The sequence below is a fragment of the Trachinotus anak genome, unplaced genomic scaffold (assembly GCF_046630095.1).
Source record: "Trachinotus anak isolate AG129_WGS33_773 ecotype Australia unplaced genomic scaffold, CSIRO_AGI_Tana_v1 ptg000003l, whole genome shotgun sequence".
NCBI classification, from domain to species: Eukaryota; Metazoa; Chordata; class Actinopteri; order Carangiformes; family Carangidae; genus Trachinotus; species Trachinotus anak.
In genome coordinates this window covers 2930375-2948053 of record NW_027273854.1, presented here as the reverse complement: position 1 = coordinate 2948053, position 17679 = coordinate 2930375, and the positions used below count along the sequence as shown (strand labels likewise).

Below are 17679 nucleotides of genomic sequence, written 5' to 3'. Positions count from 1 at the left end.
AGAAGTGTGAATGGATGACACCAGACTCTGTAGAAAGGATGAAATATACAGTCTGAGTCAGATCTTCATTTCTAGTCTGTGTGATCCTCATGAGGATCAGGCTTCCTCTCCTCCATGTGGGCAGAGTGGAGTGAAACCTATTATCTAAATTAGTCTTTATTATACTGTACACTCTCTAACTGGGATAATTTCCAGAAACTACCTCTACTTTTTCTGTACGACTACTGGACTTTGAAGAACTCTGAGTCTCTGAGCTGCGGGTTTAGACCATCTCCCTGAAACAGGATCAGTGTGAACATCACCGAACCTCAGGACTGGATTATATAATCTGTCACTTCCTTTTACCAAACTACACCTCGGTGCGTCCTCAGAGACGACTAATGAACCTGTGTGTGTGTTAATTCCTGGCTAGTGGACGTTTGTAGAGTATTAATATTTATTCACTGTGGTTAACAGTCATTTCTCATTCTAAAATATTTCAGACATTTTATAATTGTGAGAAACAAATCACTCAAAGTCCCTCATCCCCGCTGATAAAACATCTGTCTCAGTGAGTCATTTCATCCCATTTCATCTGGTGAAGTGACTTAATTCCTCTTGTTCCCTGAACAGTTTCACTTCTTTCAAGCAATTAAATAATTAATTAATTATAAATTAATGTCAGTATCAAGTCTCAGACAGACTGAATCTCCTGCATCATTTTAGTTAATTTAACTTGGGTCTTACTTTCAGTCCGACTGTCTTGACTGCTCATGTTTCTGATTGTCCTGACTTCTTCATGTCACTGTTTTCAGATCTCAGATATCAGCTAAGACTAAGAAACAAAATTAAGGATTTAAGTCTGAAAAATATATGACTCCAACAGCAGCCAATCAGTTTGTCAGACTAGACGAACAGCCCTGCCTTAAAACCTGTTGGTCTTGATTTAGATCTTGACTTAGGACTTGTTGGTTTTATGTTGGTCTTTATTTAGGACTTTCTGACCAGCAGATTTTGGCTTATACTTGGGACGTGTTGGTCTCAACCTGGACATGTTGGTCTCGACCTGGACGTGTTGGTCTCGACCTGGACATGTTGGTCTCGACCTGGACGTGTTGGTCTCGACCTGGACATGTTGGTCTCGACCTGGACGTGTTGGTGTTTACCTGGACTTAGTTGTCTGGACTTTACGTCACACATCACCACTTTCATTTGTTGTTCCAGGAAACACCTGCATCACGTCTCCTCAGCTGATTCCGTCACTTGTTTGAAGAAAATGAGACTTTGACTTCCCTTTATGCGGTTTTAAAGCTTTGTTCAGATTCACGCTGTGGGTGACGCAGGCAGCACTAAGCTCCATGTTGGTATGTCGGTGTCAGCTGTGTTTTTTGACCCGGTGCGAGCTCATTAGTCGCCTGCCTTCACCTCAGCAGTCATACAGGTGTTTTATCAAAGACAGAGGCAGGGGAGGTGTTTTATTGTCTGTGAAATCCCTCTGGAGCTTTCATCCAATTGACTTCAGCGTGGTGACAAACAGGAGCTTTGCTTAATGAGTCACCGTCTTTTGTTTGTGTGTGCAGGCTGATCTGAGAGCAGCCGACTATGGCACACAACACACGCCTGAATACAAACAGCAGCCCAGTGTTTCTGTTTGTAACTGTGGGGTTAGAGGACGACTCTTTGGTTCATTTTTACTCTGCTGATATGATGGATATGAATCAGTTTGCTTGATCCGAAGTGTCGTGCTGGTTTCAGAAGTTTTCAGCCTGAGCAGATATAAATGAACATGTTTCCTCTGTTTCCTTAACATGGAGCAGTGAGTCGGTCTCAGACTTCCTGCGAGCTGAGCTGTCAGTCAAACCACAGATCTGGATGATCTCTGAAGTTCAGCCGTTTACTGTCCCTGTTGAACACGAGGACAGAGTGCTCACTCTGATGGAGTAACTGTGCACCGGCTGCTCACCTGGAGCATGAACCTGCAGCCTGAAATTTCCTCCAGCGGGGAAACATGTTTATTGAAATGTGGATTGGAGCAGATACCCAGGACTGGACTGATGGTCTATTTCATTTCAGTCAAAGAGCTTGGGTGCTGTGAATGTTGCAGAGCTGAAATCTTATTCAGTGCGGGGTTCATCTACAGAGCCTCTCCCACCAATTGGAGGTAGGCGGGAGAGAAATCCGGCCAAGCTGTGCTGACTCCCGCTAAAAGCCATCGATCTGCTTATTTTCTGACCTTTTTTTTCTTTTTTTAGCTGCAGTTTATTGTGAAGGATGGTGGGAAGCAGGCTCTCTGGAGCTGAATACCAACTGAAGTTAGGAGGCACTTAGAACAAATGACTGGAATAAAAAGATTCGTCTTTTTTTTAAGTTCAAACAGATGAAGATGAAAACTTTTGGGTCTTTTTGGAGCAAAGTGAAAGGTCAAAGCGTGAAGGAGGCTGATTTGATCAAAGCGAGAAGTGCAGGAGGTAAACTGAGCACAGGCTCCGTCTCTAATGAGGATTGGTGGTGTGATGGAGTGAGTTAATAGAGCCGGGAACCCTCACCACAGGAGGGGGGAGAAATAATGTGTGGGCGAGACAAAGATGGAGGATTAAACTATCGATCTTCTCACCCTCTGCTGTGTCATGACCACAAAGATCAAATCAAAGACAGTGCAGTGGGATGAGTTTTAATGAACAGCCTCGGTGCTGGAGGTGTGTATCACCGTCTCTTCTCATCTGTGTGCTCTCACAGTCGCCTCTTCATGGGAAGTTTTTGGGATGAAATTAAATTTCCAGCTCATCTGTAGAAAACCAGATTATAGCAGGACTCAAAAGGTTCAACTCCCACCAACGTCTGGTCTATTTTCAGAGGAAGCTAAAAGCAGAAGTAATACCTACATTATCCAGTCGTGGCTGACACTCTCGGTCTTGCCTCTCAGCTCCACCTGTGCACTCAAACTCTTACAGTAACACGCAAATCACCAGCTCTCTGCTAATGTTAACTGTTGTGTCTTCTTCCCTTCACACTGTGTAAGTTTGACTGTCCTCAGTGAGAGTGGACGAACGCACAATTTAATTTAATTAACAAAAATAATTCAATTCATTTATTCAAACCTTTATTTATACAGGGAAGACCACTGAGAGCAAGCTCTCTTTTTCAAGGACACCCTGAAATAAAACATGCAAACAAAAAGCATCAAATGTAAAATCAATTTTCAACTGATAAAAAATAAACAGTATCATGTATAAAAGCAATAAAAGCCATATATATGGCAATAAAACATATAATATGGGTCATAAGTGGATAAAAGCTATATACATACAAAGGTCATGACTCAGTTGAAGCACTCATTCACACTGCCATGAATCAGCTAATAGAGATTTAAAAAGATTAGAAAAGATGAACTCATCTAATTTTAATCTTGTTTGAATGTTATTCCACTTGTGTGAAGCGTAAAATTTAAAAGCCAGTTTCCCAATCTCAGTGCTAACACATTGATTCACAAGGACCAAACATTCTTGGGACCAAGTGCAGTGTGAAGTTGAGCTATTGTTAATAAGACCTGTCAGCGTCCCAGGAAGTTTGCTGATAGGTTCTCTGTAGCTAAAATAACTCAGTGTTGTTCTCCTCTTTCTGCCAACGACCACCACCACACTTTCTGATATAGATCTCAGTGATGAGTCCTGAAACTGGCCCCAGTTATGAATCAAAGGGCACAATGATGAACTGAACAAAAGGTTGAAGAGTAGAAACAGGAGAGTGCATATAAGTCACATCACCATTATCCATAACTGATAGAAAGGTTGACTGAACAATTAGCTTTCTGTAATTTCTGGGAATACGTGAATTATTTCTCTAAAACAACGCCAGTGTTGCTTTTAAAGACATTGTCATTTCATTGCTATATTTCTTGAAGCACAGCTTTTCATCTGTCCAGAACCCAAGGTATTTATAGCAGGATACTCTTAATGTAGTAATATTGACCTCCGTGGTACTGTTGAACTATTTTCTAGAGAACAGCAGACATGTTGTTCTGTCTGAGTTTAGCATTAATTGATCACACAGAAATCAATAGTGACATTTTGAACAGCCTGAGCAGGAGAGGGTGTATAAACAATAGCATCATCTGCATACAGGTGAATTGTGCTGTTCATCACTGTCTCGCCTCTTCCTTTAGTAGGGATGAACAGGACTGAACAGACAAACCAAACAAGCCAGACAGAAACACAGTTGTAGGGCAGAGGAAAAAGACAGTATCAGTTTACTCAGCTACATCCTCCTGGACTTAATTTGTCTAGTTCACTTTGCAATGTGTACTTCACACAATGCTCTCAGAGTAGCATTGGTCTTTATTGTAAGTATTGGACTTTTTCCCCAGGTGAAGTAGGTGAAGTTGGGTGGAGAAAACAGGAAAGTTGGACAACAAACACCAAGATATCCAAACAGGAGGAGTCTACGAAGCTCACTGCACAGAGAGAGAAGCCTGTGTGATTCCTGACAAAACTGCAGTGTGTGGGTTTGAAGTCCACAGGTGTGGGACTGACACGGAAATGCTGAAATGTTTTCAGTGCAAAGTGCCTGTAGCAAAAGCACAAAAGCAGCTGAAAACACCTGAGGCAGTCGGGCCCTGACAGAAGCATCAGAAGACACATCAAGATAAAAGTCAAATGGATGCAACAGCTATGAAACATTAAGACATCGTTGTAATTTGTGTTTTAGATTTTAAAGATATGTGGTCAATGCTGTGTTTTAGTTCAGTCATGATGGTGAAGACTTTTTTTTAAAGAGAGTCCATTTCCTTCCTTGTCAAGTTGACAGTTTGCTCATAAAAGGTTTCTTTCATCACTCTTACTTGATTCTTTAGTTTTCTGTGTTTATTCTATAATTAATTAGTAAAATGAATAAAGTACATTTCATGTTAATCTGCCAATTAGATTGTCTAAGGGAAAAATCTACTGGTTATGAGATCAGTATCGTTCATCCTCTGGGGACATGATCGTCTCCAGTTCATCCTCTACATGTGGACATATTTCTGTCCGAACCAAAGTGGTGGACAGACTGGCGTCATGTGCCACTTTCTTTGGTCCCCTCTCACCGCAGCACTTAACTAATCTGTCTAAACTAATCTGACTAAAGTAATCTGACTAAACTATCACAGCCAAACTATTCAGATTTAAATTATCTGACTAATTGACCAAACTAATCTGACTAAACTCGTTCAATCGGAGAAATCTGAAAATTCTAATCTGACCAAACTAACTAAACTAATCTGATTTTACTAATCTGACTAAACCAATTCAACCAAATTAATAAAATTACATTAATCCAACTAAACAAATCTGACCAAATTTATCCAACCAAATTAATCTGTCAAAAATTAATTATTTACACAAATTTAACAAATCTAATTTGACTAAAATAATCCAACCAAATTAATCTGATTTAGCTAATCTGACCAAAATTAATGATCAAATTAATCAAACTAAATAAAATCCAACCACATTTATCTAATTTAATTTATCAGTCTAAAATAATCAACCAGACTAATCTGATTCAATTATTCCAACCAGACTAATCTGATTGAAGTAATCTGATTAATCAATCAAACTAATCAGACTAAACTAATGTGATTTTTATTAATCTGACTAAATGTGACAACAAAGCTAAAATTAGTTTAACTAAAGTAAACCAGCCAAAATAATCCGATTTAACTAAATTTATGACCAAATTAATCCAACTAAAGAAATGTTACTAAACCAATCCGATCAAACTAGTCTGTGTTAACTAATCAGGCTAAACTAATGTGACTAAACTAATCCAACTAATCTAATCTCGTCTACAGTGGGAGAACGAGCAGCTGCACAGCCTGGAGGAGAGAGGTCGTCTTCTTCTCTCCCTGCAGTTTTTGCCTCCACTCAGTTCAGAGAATAAAGATGTAGCGGGAGGAGGAGGAGGAGGTGAAGGCCGTCGCAGCGGGGGTCTCTGCGTGGGCGTGAAGCGCTGCGCCCACCTGGCCGCCATGGACGTCAACGGATTCTCCGACCCCTATGTCAAAATGTAAGAATTCAGGCACACTAATCTGCGCAGGTTTTAATAGGATTTCGTCCTGCAGCATAGTTTGAATTACTGAAGGGAAGCAGAGAAGAGAAAGACTGAGACACAGTAAACTCTTCTCAATCTGTGTTCTTATCCTCTCTGTTCTTGTGAACTTCAGCCATGATCCAAGTACAGTCCACACTGAGCCAAGAACACAGGCTCAGACATGTTCCTGCTCCATCTGTTTTAAAGAGGACACTAGGGAAGCTGAGTGTGAGTGTGGGTCAGAGGGGGAGGAAGGATTCAGCTCCTTTACTTAAGTAAAAGTACAAATACAACACTGTAAAAATACTCATCTATTTGAAATCCAGTGGCACAAGCATTTTGACCATAACCTCATCAAGTAACCTCAACTGTTCAGATAGACAGATAAAAAACTTTATTTATTTATTTAATTCAAATTGTCCAGCAGCTCAATAATATATGCAGTTTAGATTTCAGTCCACGTCATGAGCCACTTCCTGATGGGAAGGATTGGCAACAGAGGATTTCCTGAACCTGCAGCACAGAGAGATGAGACATTGACTGCTGCTGTAGCTGCTTCTCTGGCCTGAGGGATGTTGTGGAGAGGGTGGTTGGTGTTGACCAAGATGGCTGCATCCTGCAGACCTGCTGCTCCCCCAGCAGACCACAGCAGAGAAGAGGACACTCTCCACCACTGACTGATAAAACATGAGCAGCATTTCACTGCAGACGTCAAAGGACTGGAGCTTCCTGAGGAAAAGAGCCGGCCCCGCCCCTTCCTGTAGATGTCATCTGCGTTCAGGGACCAGTCCAGTTCACTGTCCAGGTGCACACCTAGGTATTTATATGTGTGCACCACCTTGATGTTCTTCCCTCTAACTCTGACTGGCTGAAGGGGCCTAGACCTGAAACAGTCACTGACCATCTCCTTGGTCTTGAAGATGTTCAGGAGGAAGTTCTTCTCGCTCCATTCACTGAAGGCCATTCTTCCTGTCCATTCCTGATACACGCCACAATACCTGTGTCATCCAAGTATTTCTGGATGTTGCAAGACTCAGAGTTGTATTTAAAGTCTGCTGTATTCAGGTGAACAGAAATGGAGCCAGAACAGTCCAGAGCCGCTCACCACTGTCCCTGAGACAGTTACCCAGCCTGACGGACTGTGTTCATCTCGTGAGGTAATCCACAATCCAGGACATGGAGGAGGGATCTACCCTCGTCCCTTAATGCAAACTTTATTGTTAGTACTTTCATTTGTGACACAAATTACCATAACAGTCAGAAAACTCCCTGCAGACCTCACTAAACACTGGACTTCTGCATTAACAAGACAATTAAAAGTTGGTGTTTTGCCATCTTATTAACTTCACTAATCAATGATGCAGTTGTTGTTAAAGAAGCCCCATCTGTTTCCCAGTAGGAGGGATAATCAGTGAGGAAGAGGACACAGTGTGAGCGGCATCTCGGCTCAGGCAGAAGGAAACACCGGGGATGAAGTCTAGGATTTAAGGCTTCTCCTTGCCTTTGTTTCCTCCAGCACTCGGGGGACACTCGCTCACTTTTCTGTCGCACGCAGTCAGAATACAAACTGAGCCTGAGCCAGAACAAGAGGGCGACTGACAGCTGAGGGGTCGAGTGAGCTCACAGAGATTTACCAGTTTTAGAAAGAACTGCGGCATCCAGAATATCAGCATGCTGTGTCACGGCTCACACTCAGCCAACACACCGGTCTGCAACAGGTCAATATTCCTGTTACAAACCAGACGAGGTGCAGAGGGTGTCGTCCACCTGTTCCTCTCTGTTCTGCCTGTGTCTGGCTTCATTACTGTCTTCACAGCCGAGAAGAGAAATCTGTCCGTTCTGACGTAAACGGTTTTTTAATAATAAGTTTGAACCCTGCAGAGAAGCTGTTGTTTCCAAAATAAGACAAATACGTCTCAGGACTACACTCTGAACGCCTGACGGGATTTAGATGACGATGTTCACCATCTGGGTTTCTTATGTTATGCTAATATTTGCTAGTTAGCACTAAACAGGAAGCACGGCTGAGGCTGATGCCATTAGATTTGCAGCTATTGATGATAAACCAAAGAATTGGACACGTTTATATTTTTAGCAGAAGATCGTGGTCGGGGGGTTAAAGTGATGATGGTTTACCCACATCCACTTCTTCACAATCTGTCTGATAGATGTTGAAATATTCCGGTTTGGGCCGATGCTGCAAAAACTGAAGGTTTGCACAACTGAATTTAAAATGTATTCTGATAATCACTTCATTATTTCAGTAAGTTGGTAGAAGAAAACAACTTTTGGTTGGACAAGGAAAAGATATGTAGACGTCTCTTTGGACTGATTTTTAAATTTTTTTTAACTGAGATTTTTCACTGTTTTCAAACATTTCACAAATCAAATTATTGATCGATTATTCCTGGAAATAATAAACAGATTAAAGTAAAGTCTTTGATCTGTAACTTCTCTGTCATCTGTTTGGTCAGCCTGTTTGGATTCATCATTTTTGTTTTCATTTTAAATCAGTTATAAGTCCGTCAGACAGACAATGAGACAGATCCTCTCAGATTTATCTCACGGCTCCTTGTGGGCATCACATTAACAGTTTCCCTCCACCTGTGATGCAGAAAATGCAAATGAAAGCACATCTCCGTCCAGCATCATACAGATGTTAGAGGCTGGTGTGTCGAGATAAACAGCTGGTGGAGCTGTGCCATTAAAGCACTGCAGAAGAAGAAGAGCTAAAGGATCCAGTCAAAGCTCAGCAGATGGAAAACTGAGTGGAGACCATGATGGAAATGTGACATTTCTGAATGTTTCATGTGTTAATGTGAGGTTAATGTGATCATCATCCTCATGATTCATGGAGAGTTTCTTCACTGAGACTGTTTCACTTTCACTCGTGTAAAAACTTTTTGCGATATTTCAAGATTTGTTTTTCACATTCCCCATTTTTTTAAGAGCAAATTGAAAATGTGCATAAAATGATGAGACAGATTTTATTCATTACAGCGGTGACAGTTACTGTGATGCAGCAGCAGAGCGGCGTCTGTCTGAATGAATCAGTCTGATTAGAGGAGGTGGAGGTCTGAGCAGCCTCAGCTGCTCAGTGCTCACAGTGAAGTCTATTCTGAGTTAATGTGAAAATTAACAGGTGGAATATTCCAGCAGGCGACTTCTTAATTTCCTGCACAGCTTCCCAAACACTTATTGAGTACCAGGGGCCCAAAATGAAACGGGGGTCCCAGTCGCCTTATCTCTTCCTATTAGCCGGCAGCGTCTTACAGAGGGTTGACTGTGATGAAGAGGAAGCTGCCGAGCGTGTCGGGCTGGCTCCACCTCGCCTTTATTATTTCCTCATGTCATCTGTTAAAATAACTGGTCAGAACCAATTACAGCAGCACTCTGTCTGCTGAAGAGGCTCCACGACAGCCGCCGCCGCCGCCACTGAAGGTGAAGATGGAGAACTTCCCTGTCCTGCTCTCTGCCGAGAGTGAATCACTGAGCTGACTGTGTGTGAGCTGCACTGTGAAACTGTCTCAGGCTGATTAATGATTAATTACCGCTTCATTAATGATGATTTACAGGATTCGATCAGACTGCAGTATGAAAATAGCGTCGTCTTTGAATATCATTTCATTAAGGGCTTTATAATCAGGCTCACAGTGAGACATGACACAAATATTATAATATTATATGTCATACTAAATGTTATTTTAATAGCCTTTATTAAAAAGTCGAGCTACAACAGAGAAAAAATATAAAAAATAAAATACAATTTAATAAAATTTATAAAGGAAGGAGGAAAATATAGAAAATTAAAAATAATTTGAACATTTGTTCAATCAAATGTTCAGTGCAGGAAGTCGTAGAAACTTTGTTATTAAAAGTGGACATGAAACGATTTGGGTGATGAAAATGTAAAATTTGATGATGGACATCATCAGGTAAAAACAGAACTAAAGTGAGAGATGTGAAGTCATGACGTACAAGTTTATCAACATGTCAGTACGTCACTAAAAAGGTGAAGCGACACCTTCACATCTTGTTTTGTCCAAAATCCAAAGATTGAAGAACCATTAACTGAACCAGGTAGTGACCGAGTTTCTGCTGTAACAAACCTGTTTTTAGTTTCTTGTCATTTGCTGTTTATTCATGTTTTCTCGTGACTTGTTTCTTGTTGTTCTTTTGCCACATTCAATTAGTTTATTCTTAGTTTTTTTTTTTGTAGATCAACCTTTAGTGTCATGAAAGGTGCTTCAAAATAAAAGTCATTGTTATTAGTCAGATCTGATAGAACTGAAATAGCTAAGCCTGTAAGGACTGCTCCTCTATTATCTTTATTTATCTGCCGTCATAAGTCATTTCAGGTGTAAACCAACCATAAAATGAACTGATGTGCTTTTCCCTCCTGTCCTACCTGTCCTGTCAGATACCTGAAGCCCGACATACAGAAGAAATCCAAGCACAAAACAGCAGTGATGAAAAAAACCCTCAACCCTGAATTCAACGAGGTAAGACACCCCAGCAGGTCCCAGCAGGTCTTAGCAGGTCTTAGCAGGTCCCAGCAGGTCTTAGCAGGTCCCAGCAGGTCTTAGGAGGTCTTAGCAGGTCTTAGCAGGTCCCAGCAGGTCCCAGCAGGTCTTAGCAGGTCTTAGCAGGTCCCAGCAGGTCCCAACAGGTCTTAGCAGGTCTTAGCAGGTCCCAGCAGGTCCCAACAGGTCTTAGCAGGTCCCAGCAGGTCTTAGGAGGTCTTAGCAGGTCTTAGCAGGTCCCAGCAGGTCCCAGCAGGTCTTAGCAGGTCTTAGCAGGTCCCAGCAGGTCCCAACAGGTCTTAGCAGGTCCCAGCAGGTCCCAGCAGGTCTTAGCAGGTCTTAGCAGGTCCCAACAGGTCCCAGCAGGTCTTAGCAGGTCTTAGCAGGTCCCAGCAGGTCCCAGCAGGTCTTAGCAGGTCCCAGCAGGTCCCAGCAGGTCTCAGCAGGTCTCAGCAGGTCCCAACAGGTCCCAGCAGGTCTTAGCAGGTCTTAGCAGGTCCCAACAGGTCCCAGCAGGTCCCAGCAGGTCACAGCAGGTCCCAACAGGTCCCAGCAGGTCTTAGCAGGTCCAACAGAAACCTGAGCTCCACGTGTTAACAAACTCACTCTCTCTTTTAAAGTTCTTGTTCTCTGAAGTTCGGCCTCCTCTGCCTCTCAGTGCTGCAGGCTAAATCTTCTCTGCTCTGCTTGTCGTCCTCTCAGTGGAAACGTCTCCAGTGTTTCTCCCTCATAAATGAAGGTTTTTTAGGCTCCATATTTTACTCTTCTTCTGTGTTTTATCTGAAGTGTTGATCTCCATCAGAAGATATATCTGTGGTTTTAAGAACCAAAAACCATCTCAGTGCAGTTTTACATCTCCTCTCTCAGGCTTCTCTCTGGAGCTCTAGTAACAACAGCTCAGTCAGCCAATCAGAAGAGAGGATCCAAGAATGTGGTGTTGTTCTGTATTTTTCCTCCAATCATCAAATCCCCTGTTCGGATCCAAACCAACCATTCGTCTCTCTGTGACTCTCAGCTTCAAGCCCATTTAAAACTCCTCACCTATAGATTTCATTTTAAAAAGGCTGAGTAATTTAAAAAGAAAGCTGGATGCTGTATTTACTTCTCTTTGTCCTCTGAGGACATTCAGCCTCAGCAGGTTCCCTCCATCGTTCGTTCGTTGTCCTTTTCAACATGTTGAAAGGAGTCCTCCTCAGCTCGACATCTGGGATGAGATCTGCTTTCTGCTTTTTTCACTCTATTCAAGGTTGTTCCCATGAGCTCTGCAGGCTTCATTAGGATGGACTCGATGTTCCTGTTCCTTTTGTTCTGCGGTTGTGTTGACTTCCAGATATTGCAGAGTTGGGAAAACATACTGTGGGCTTTCCCCAATATAGCCTTGATTTTATTGGACAACAGTGGAGCTCTGTCTGACTCAGAGGAATAAGATACATCAGCTTTGATACGCACACAGACCCTGTTGGTAGAAGATCACTGTCACCAGACTTATCACTGAATATCCTTCAAATAAACTGAGCCAAAGTGACCTGACACCGGCTTTCAAACAAACACAGCTGTTCTTTTTTATTTGTTGCTGCTCACTCACAAATAACAAACCAGCTGTCAGTGCAGGACTGTTTGTACCGCTGGACCTCACAGACCTGCGCTCTGTTTTAAATCAGTGTCCCTGCATGTGTGTGATCACCACAGGAGTTTTTCTATGAGATCTCTCTGTCGGAGCTGGCCAACAAGACGCTGGAGGTCACGGTGTGGGACTACGATCTGGGACGCTCCAACGACTTCATAGGTGAGAGACGAGCGGCTCATTGTGATCCCTGACCCTTCGTCTAATCAGTTTTATGGTTGATCAGAGTGTCTCGGCTCACCGTGGGGGGATTTTGACAAGATTCAGCTGTGAGAAAATGTAGCTGCTGCAGCTGTAAATATTAATGACTCCAACACATGGTGCTGGCAAAGCTGTTCTGGGAAAAGCCTTTCAGTGTTTGTCAGAGTATTAATGCATATTTATCACTCTTACCATCTGTATTACTGATTTATTCCCTCATCTCCTCTAGTCATGATAATTACACACTTTCTGTCTGTTGTTAAGTTGATATTCTTGTTAAATGTGGAAACAAAGAGTTTGTGGTCATTAGAGCTGCATCTCGACTTCTTGGCACTGTCTGGTTTTATAGATAGACAGATTCTTTTGATAGATAACAGGTGTGTACAGAAGCCCTGAGAGGTGAGTGAAGGTTTTTGAAGCCAGGATTAAGTTTTGTTTTATCTGTGAAAACAACCCCTGAGAGGCAAGATAAAACCAAATGGGTTTTTTTCTTTATTCTAAGAAAAAAAAATCACTTTCCTCTCAGGGCTTCTGTATTTGTGATACATGATTTGATAATTAAAAAAAAACCATTATTTTTATCTATTGATTTTATACTTAAACTAAAACCAGAATCCCCATAAAGACACATTATAGATGCGTTAATATGTGTCCAGGCTGCAATCAGCAGGAGATTATGCTTCAGTAAATGCAGCAGAAAGAAAAAAAGTTTAGAAAAAGTGTGGTGAGGTGTCACATGTGCATCATGTGAATCTCTTGGCTTCTGTGCCTTTGATGAAACAGAGGAGTATTGATGAAAGAAGTCATCTCGAAGATTTCTGTTTCGTTATCTTTGGCGTCATCATTGTAACTGCAGGTTTGTGTTTGAACCACACGTGTTCAGTCAGGTGTTCTGGCATTAACCACCTGTTTGTGTAAAGGTGATTAATGAGCATCATGTCAGGTTTAATTAATGACATTAACACAGAGCAACACAGGAGGTAAAAAGTGCAGCGTCACAGCTGATTCACGTTGTTTCTCACTTGTTTAGGTGGCGTTTGTCTGAGCTGTCACTCCCAGGGCGACGCCCTGCGTCACTGGATGGACTGCCTGAAGAACAAGGGTCGCAGGGTGGAGCGGTGGCACATTCTGACCAACGAGCTGCCACAAACCTTCAGCCATGACTAAACCCCCGCAGCGTCGTCTGCACATGCAGACAGCCGCTGGCGGGGGTCACGCGGTTCCTCTGGTTTCTTTACAGGACAGATTCGAGCAACTTCACCACAGGAATCAACAGTAATTGTGAGGAAAGGTGTATTATAATAAGAGCCACCATGAGGCTGGAGAGCAGAGTGAAGCGGGAGCAGCATGGTGGTGTGCCTTCGTTATTCAGCAGTGAGTCATCCAGAAGAAGAAGCTTGTTGGCTCCACCAACACTGTCAACATCAGCAGACCACATGCAGACCTGAGGGTTAGACCGATCCACTCGACTTAGGAGGGTTGGAACTCACAAAAGTGAAACAGAAACCACAGACTAGTGGCTTAAATTAAAGGTGGAGTAAGAGATTCTGGAGAAAAAATACTGTTGATATTTGAACTCAACAGCAAAACAAATACACCCCCTCCCTTCAGTGCTCCTTCAGAGGCTCCGCCCCCCTAAATCATGGATAAAAGGCCTTATACAGCGTCAAAGTAAATACATGCGCCACTGCTGAAGCAAAACAAACACGTAAACACACACTGAAAACACAACAAAGTAAAAACTAGAAAGAGTTAGTTGTATAGATTGTTTTTATGAACCAGTAAGGATTATCTATCACAAGCCGTAGCAAATAGGACAAATCAATATAAGATTAATTGGTTGTGAAACCCACCTGTGAAGCAGAAGCAGAGTAACCTCCTCCTCCGTCTTCATGCCTTTCACCTCCCTGAGGCCTCTCCGCCACAGTCAGGATTACCAGAACACTGGTGGACCGGTCGACCATCAAAACCCTCATTAGTTCTTTATGAGTCCTCTCTGGCTGTGGTCCGGTCCCAGCAGATAAGCCCAGGTCTGAATTTCTCCCCCCGTTGAAACCATGGGGAAACCAGCTCTCTGTCTGATTATAGCACTTCTTAATTTGGTGCTTCCCTGTTATCATGTGCCAGATTTACCATCTCTTACTCCCAGTGCCCCCTTTATAACATCTCCTCTCTTCTTCTTCTCTCCCTTGTTCTGTGCACAAGCGTGACTCCCCCTGTTTCTGATTGGCTGGAATAGTGTTGTGCCACAGTTGGCAGGGTTCAGGCTGTAGAAACACCAGTCTTTTTCAGCACACACACAGAAGAGCGAGCTCGCAGACCGTGAGGAGACAGTCACTGAATTTGACAGAAAGTTGAATAAGAATCACTTACTCCACCTTTAAATTGCACCTTCTCTCTACAACAGCCTACAGATTTGTTTAGTTACTCATGTTTACAGTGCTGTGAAAAATCAGTACCCAAACGGGAGACGTTTATATTTTGTGTATCTGGTGTCGGGACAGCGCCCTCGTCTGTACAGATCCTGCAGACAGAACTTCAGTTCATTTAATCAGCTCCCAGTTTGTGCCTGTCATGGATCCCGGTTACACTGGAGTCACAAAGCTAAGCATCTGTTTCCCAAAAAATAAATAGTGTCCAGTCATTGAAAAACCCTGATGATGGTGGTTTATTAACACTTACTGTCTTTAAAGAGTCTTCTAACCATCTGGATGAATGACGATGATGAAGACTTGTCTCCTTGCTGTTTATGATCAGTTATATTTGTTTATACTGATGATGTTGCTTTTTATTATTTTTATATTTTCATACCAATTAGCATGTTAGTACCTTCTGTGTTGTTTAAAAGGAGCAAGGAGATGTGTTATTTCAGCAGGAAGTGTTTTTAAACCCTCTGGGTTTGCTGGATATCAACTATCAGGATTCATGAGAAGCACAAACTGGAGCTTTATAGAATCAAAGAGCTTCATTTTAAGTGTTTTTGCATGACACAGTCACGTTACTGTTCCCTGTGCTGACGGTGACACTAACAGTCAGACAACAGCCTGAGACACAACAGGAGACTCACATCAGCTGACTCACTCATTCACTTCAAAACAGCTTTCTTGGCATGACCAGAAATAAGTGTAGTATTGCCAAAGCATGTTGTACAAAGTTTACATGTGAGTGTGATCATTCAGAATGTAAGAAAAACTGCATTTTCTCTTTGGACTTGTACTATAAGCATGGACATGTCTTGTGTTGCACTTTGGCTTGTTTAACGAGCAACCAAATGAACGTCTGCTGTGGGAAAAGTCCACCGCTAACATCAGACAGGCGCTGCGAGGCTAAAGCTCTGGTCACATCAGAAAATGAGGCACCAATTTTCTCTGTGCAGCCTCACAGAATAGGCAGCACGTGTGCCGTGCCTTGGAACAACACAAATCTTGGGAATCGAGTTTATCTCAGGACTATTTGTAGAGGTTTAGTGTAGTAAAAGTGAGGGTGAAATAAGACTGCATGGTGTAGTACAGCTAATTGCCAGCTAACGGAGGAGTGAAAAGACAGCTTGCTTTGACCAATCACACAAAAAGAGAATAATTGAAAAAGAGTGAAAAAAAAAAGATTGGTGCAGATTTACTCCACAGCCAGCGCTGATTTATGCCACTCAACAAACCACAGCCCTGACCATCATCCTCTAAGCTTGTAATGGCAGCAGACACAGAGCAACATGATCATTCATTGGATTAGTGTTTGTGTCCATGTGATGAATGCAAGTCCAGTCCCTTCGCTCTGTGTTTGGTCTCCACCTTTGAGTTCCACCCGTCATACACTGGGCTTTTGTTGCACGTCACCTCTGATCCGGTGGAGGTTCCCCCATGATTGCAGCTACAGTCTAGAAAATCTGCAGAGATGTATCATTTTATTTATTCCCGTAGAAGTTGAATCTTGTTTTTTGAGTATTTTAAAGACCTCGTCATGTCCCAGGGTTTGTCCTGTGTGAATAGGTGGAGGGTCAGCAGGTCTTCAAAGGTGCGAACAGTGAGGAGGGAAGAGGTTTAATGTCCACTGATATCACAGTTTCACAAGCTGCACGGTCCACAGCGACAATACATGAGGAATGCTCACTAAGCCCCACCCCCTTAGTTACTGTTGCTATGAGCGTGAACCTGTAGTTAATGATGATGGAGGAAGATTCACCATCACACTGCCATTCAAATGAAATGATGAGTGCTGCTAGCAGCTGTAACTAGCTGGTTGAAGCTAGCTAGCTACTTAAGCTAATTTTAGATCAGTGGGTTGGTTGAAAATGTTGTCTCTGTCTGGATGTTTCTAGCTGAGTCATTATAAAACGAGAGAACCCTGTAAAAGGTACTTAAACGTGCACTTTGATGCGATGATATCATGCTAACAGACTGAGGCTAATGTTAACAGCACTCAGGTAAAAAGTTAGCATTGATGGTTTGTGGACATGGACGCAAAAAAAACTAATTTATATTGGAGGGTCGAATTAGTAGTATTATGTATTACGAGGAAACATAAGCCTGTTTGGTCATTTAGCTCTTTTGTTTGCATTTTCAAACAGTTTGTTTCACTTTTAATGGCACCGGAGAACTGGAGTCATGGTGCAGGAGTAAGAGTTTAGACTAACATAGGTATACATGGTCCAACACCCATTAGAACAGATTAACCCACTGTCTAATGCATCCTTTAAATCAATGTTGTGTTTTTTGATTTTGGAAAGGTTAAAAAAGACGCCACCTTTTGTCTTACAACACCCCAATGAATGTCTTGTCAGTGTGGACAGATCCACACGGAGCTGGACGTCACTGTTCGGTGGAGGGGTTCAGTGAACAGTCGGTTGGGGGCAAGAAAATATATTAAACATCTACAGGAAAAATGAACTTTCAGCAGCTTCCATTCACACTCATGTCGGTCAAACCCTGAATCCTCCATATGATCTCTGTGGTAACTGCCTGGCTCCATAGCGCACGGATCGCACTCCTATTGCACTCCTCAATGAGACTGTGAAAAAACAAACTGCATCCTATTGTTGCCATGACCGATGATGATGATGATGATGATTATATATCAATACAAGTGGTTCTTCCTTGTTGTTGCATGATGCAATATGTTGTTATACTTCTTTATATCTCTATACTCCCTCTGCCTGTTTTCTAATTCAAAGTGTTGAAGTGAGACATGATGAAACATTCAGGTACGGCTCATGTTAAAGATTCTTCTGTTTACAGTGTTATTGTTCATCTTTTATGCACGACTGAATGTATGAATGTGGCTTTCTATACG

At 42.3% G+C, this 17679-nt stretch overlaps 1 protein-coding gene across 3 annotated transcripts in view; it reads left to right on the top strand.

The window, feature by feature from the left end:
- The window catches only part of doc2a (double C2-like domains, alpha), a 53800-nt gene extending 39537 nt beyond the window's left edge, over positions 1-14263 (top strand). For all 3 annotated transcript variants that reach the window (XM_071466089.1, XM_071466096.1, XM_071466105.1), the window contains 4 exons: positions 5807-6021; positions 10466-10547; positions 12258-12354; positions 13424-14263. In XM_071466089.1, the coding sequence (XP_071322190.1) occupies positions 5807-6021; positions 10466-10547; positions 12258-12354; positions 13424-13560 (531 nt within the window). In that variant the 3' untranslated portion in view covers positions 13561-14263. The remainder of the gene's footprint in view (positions 1-5806; positions 6022-10465; positions 10548-12257; positions 12355-13423) is intronic.
- Positions 14264-17679: the final 3416 nt, after the last annotated feature.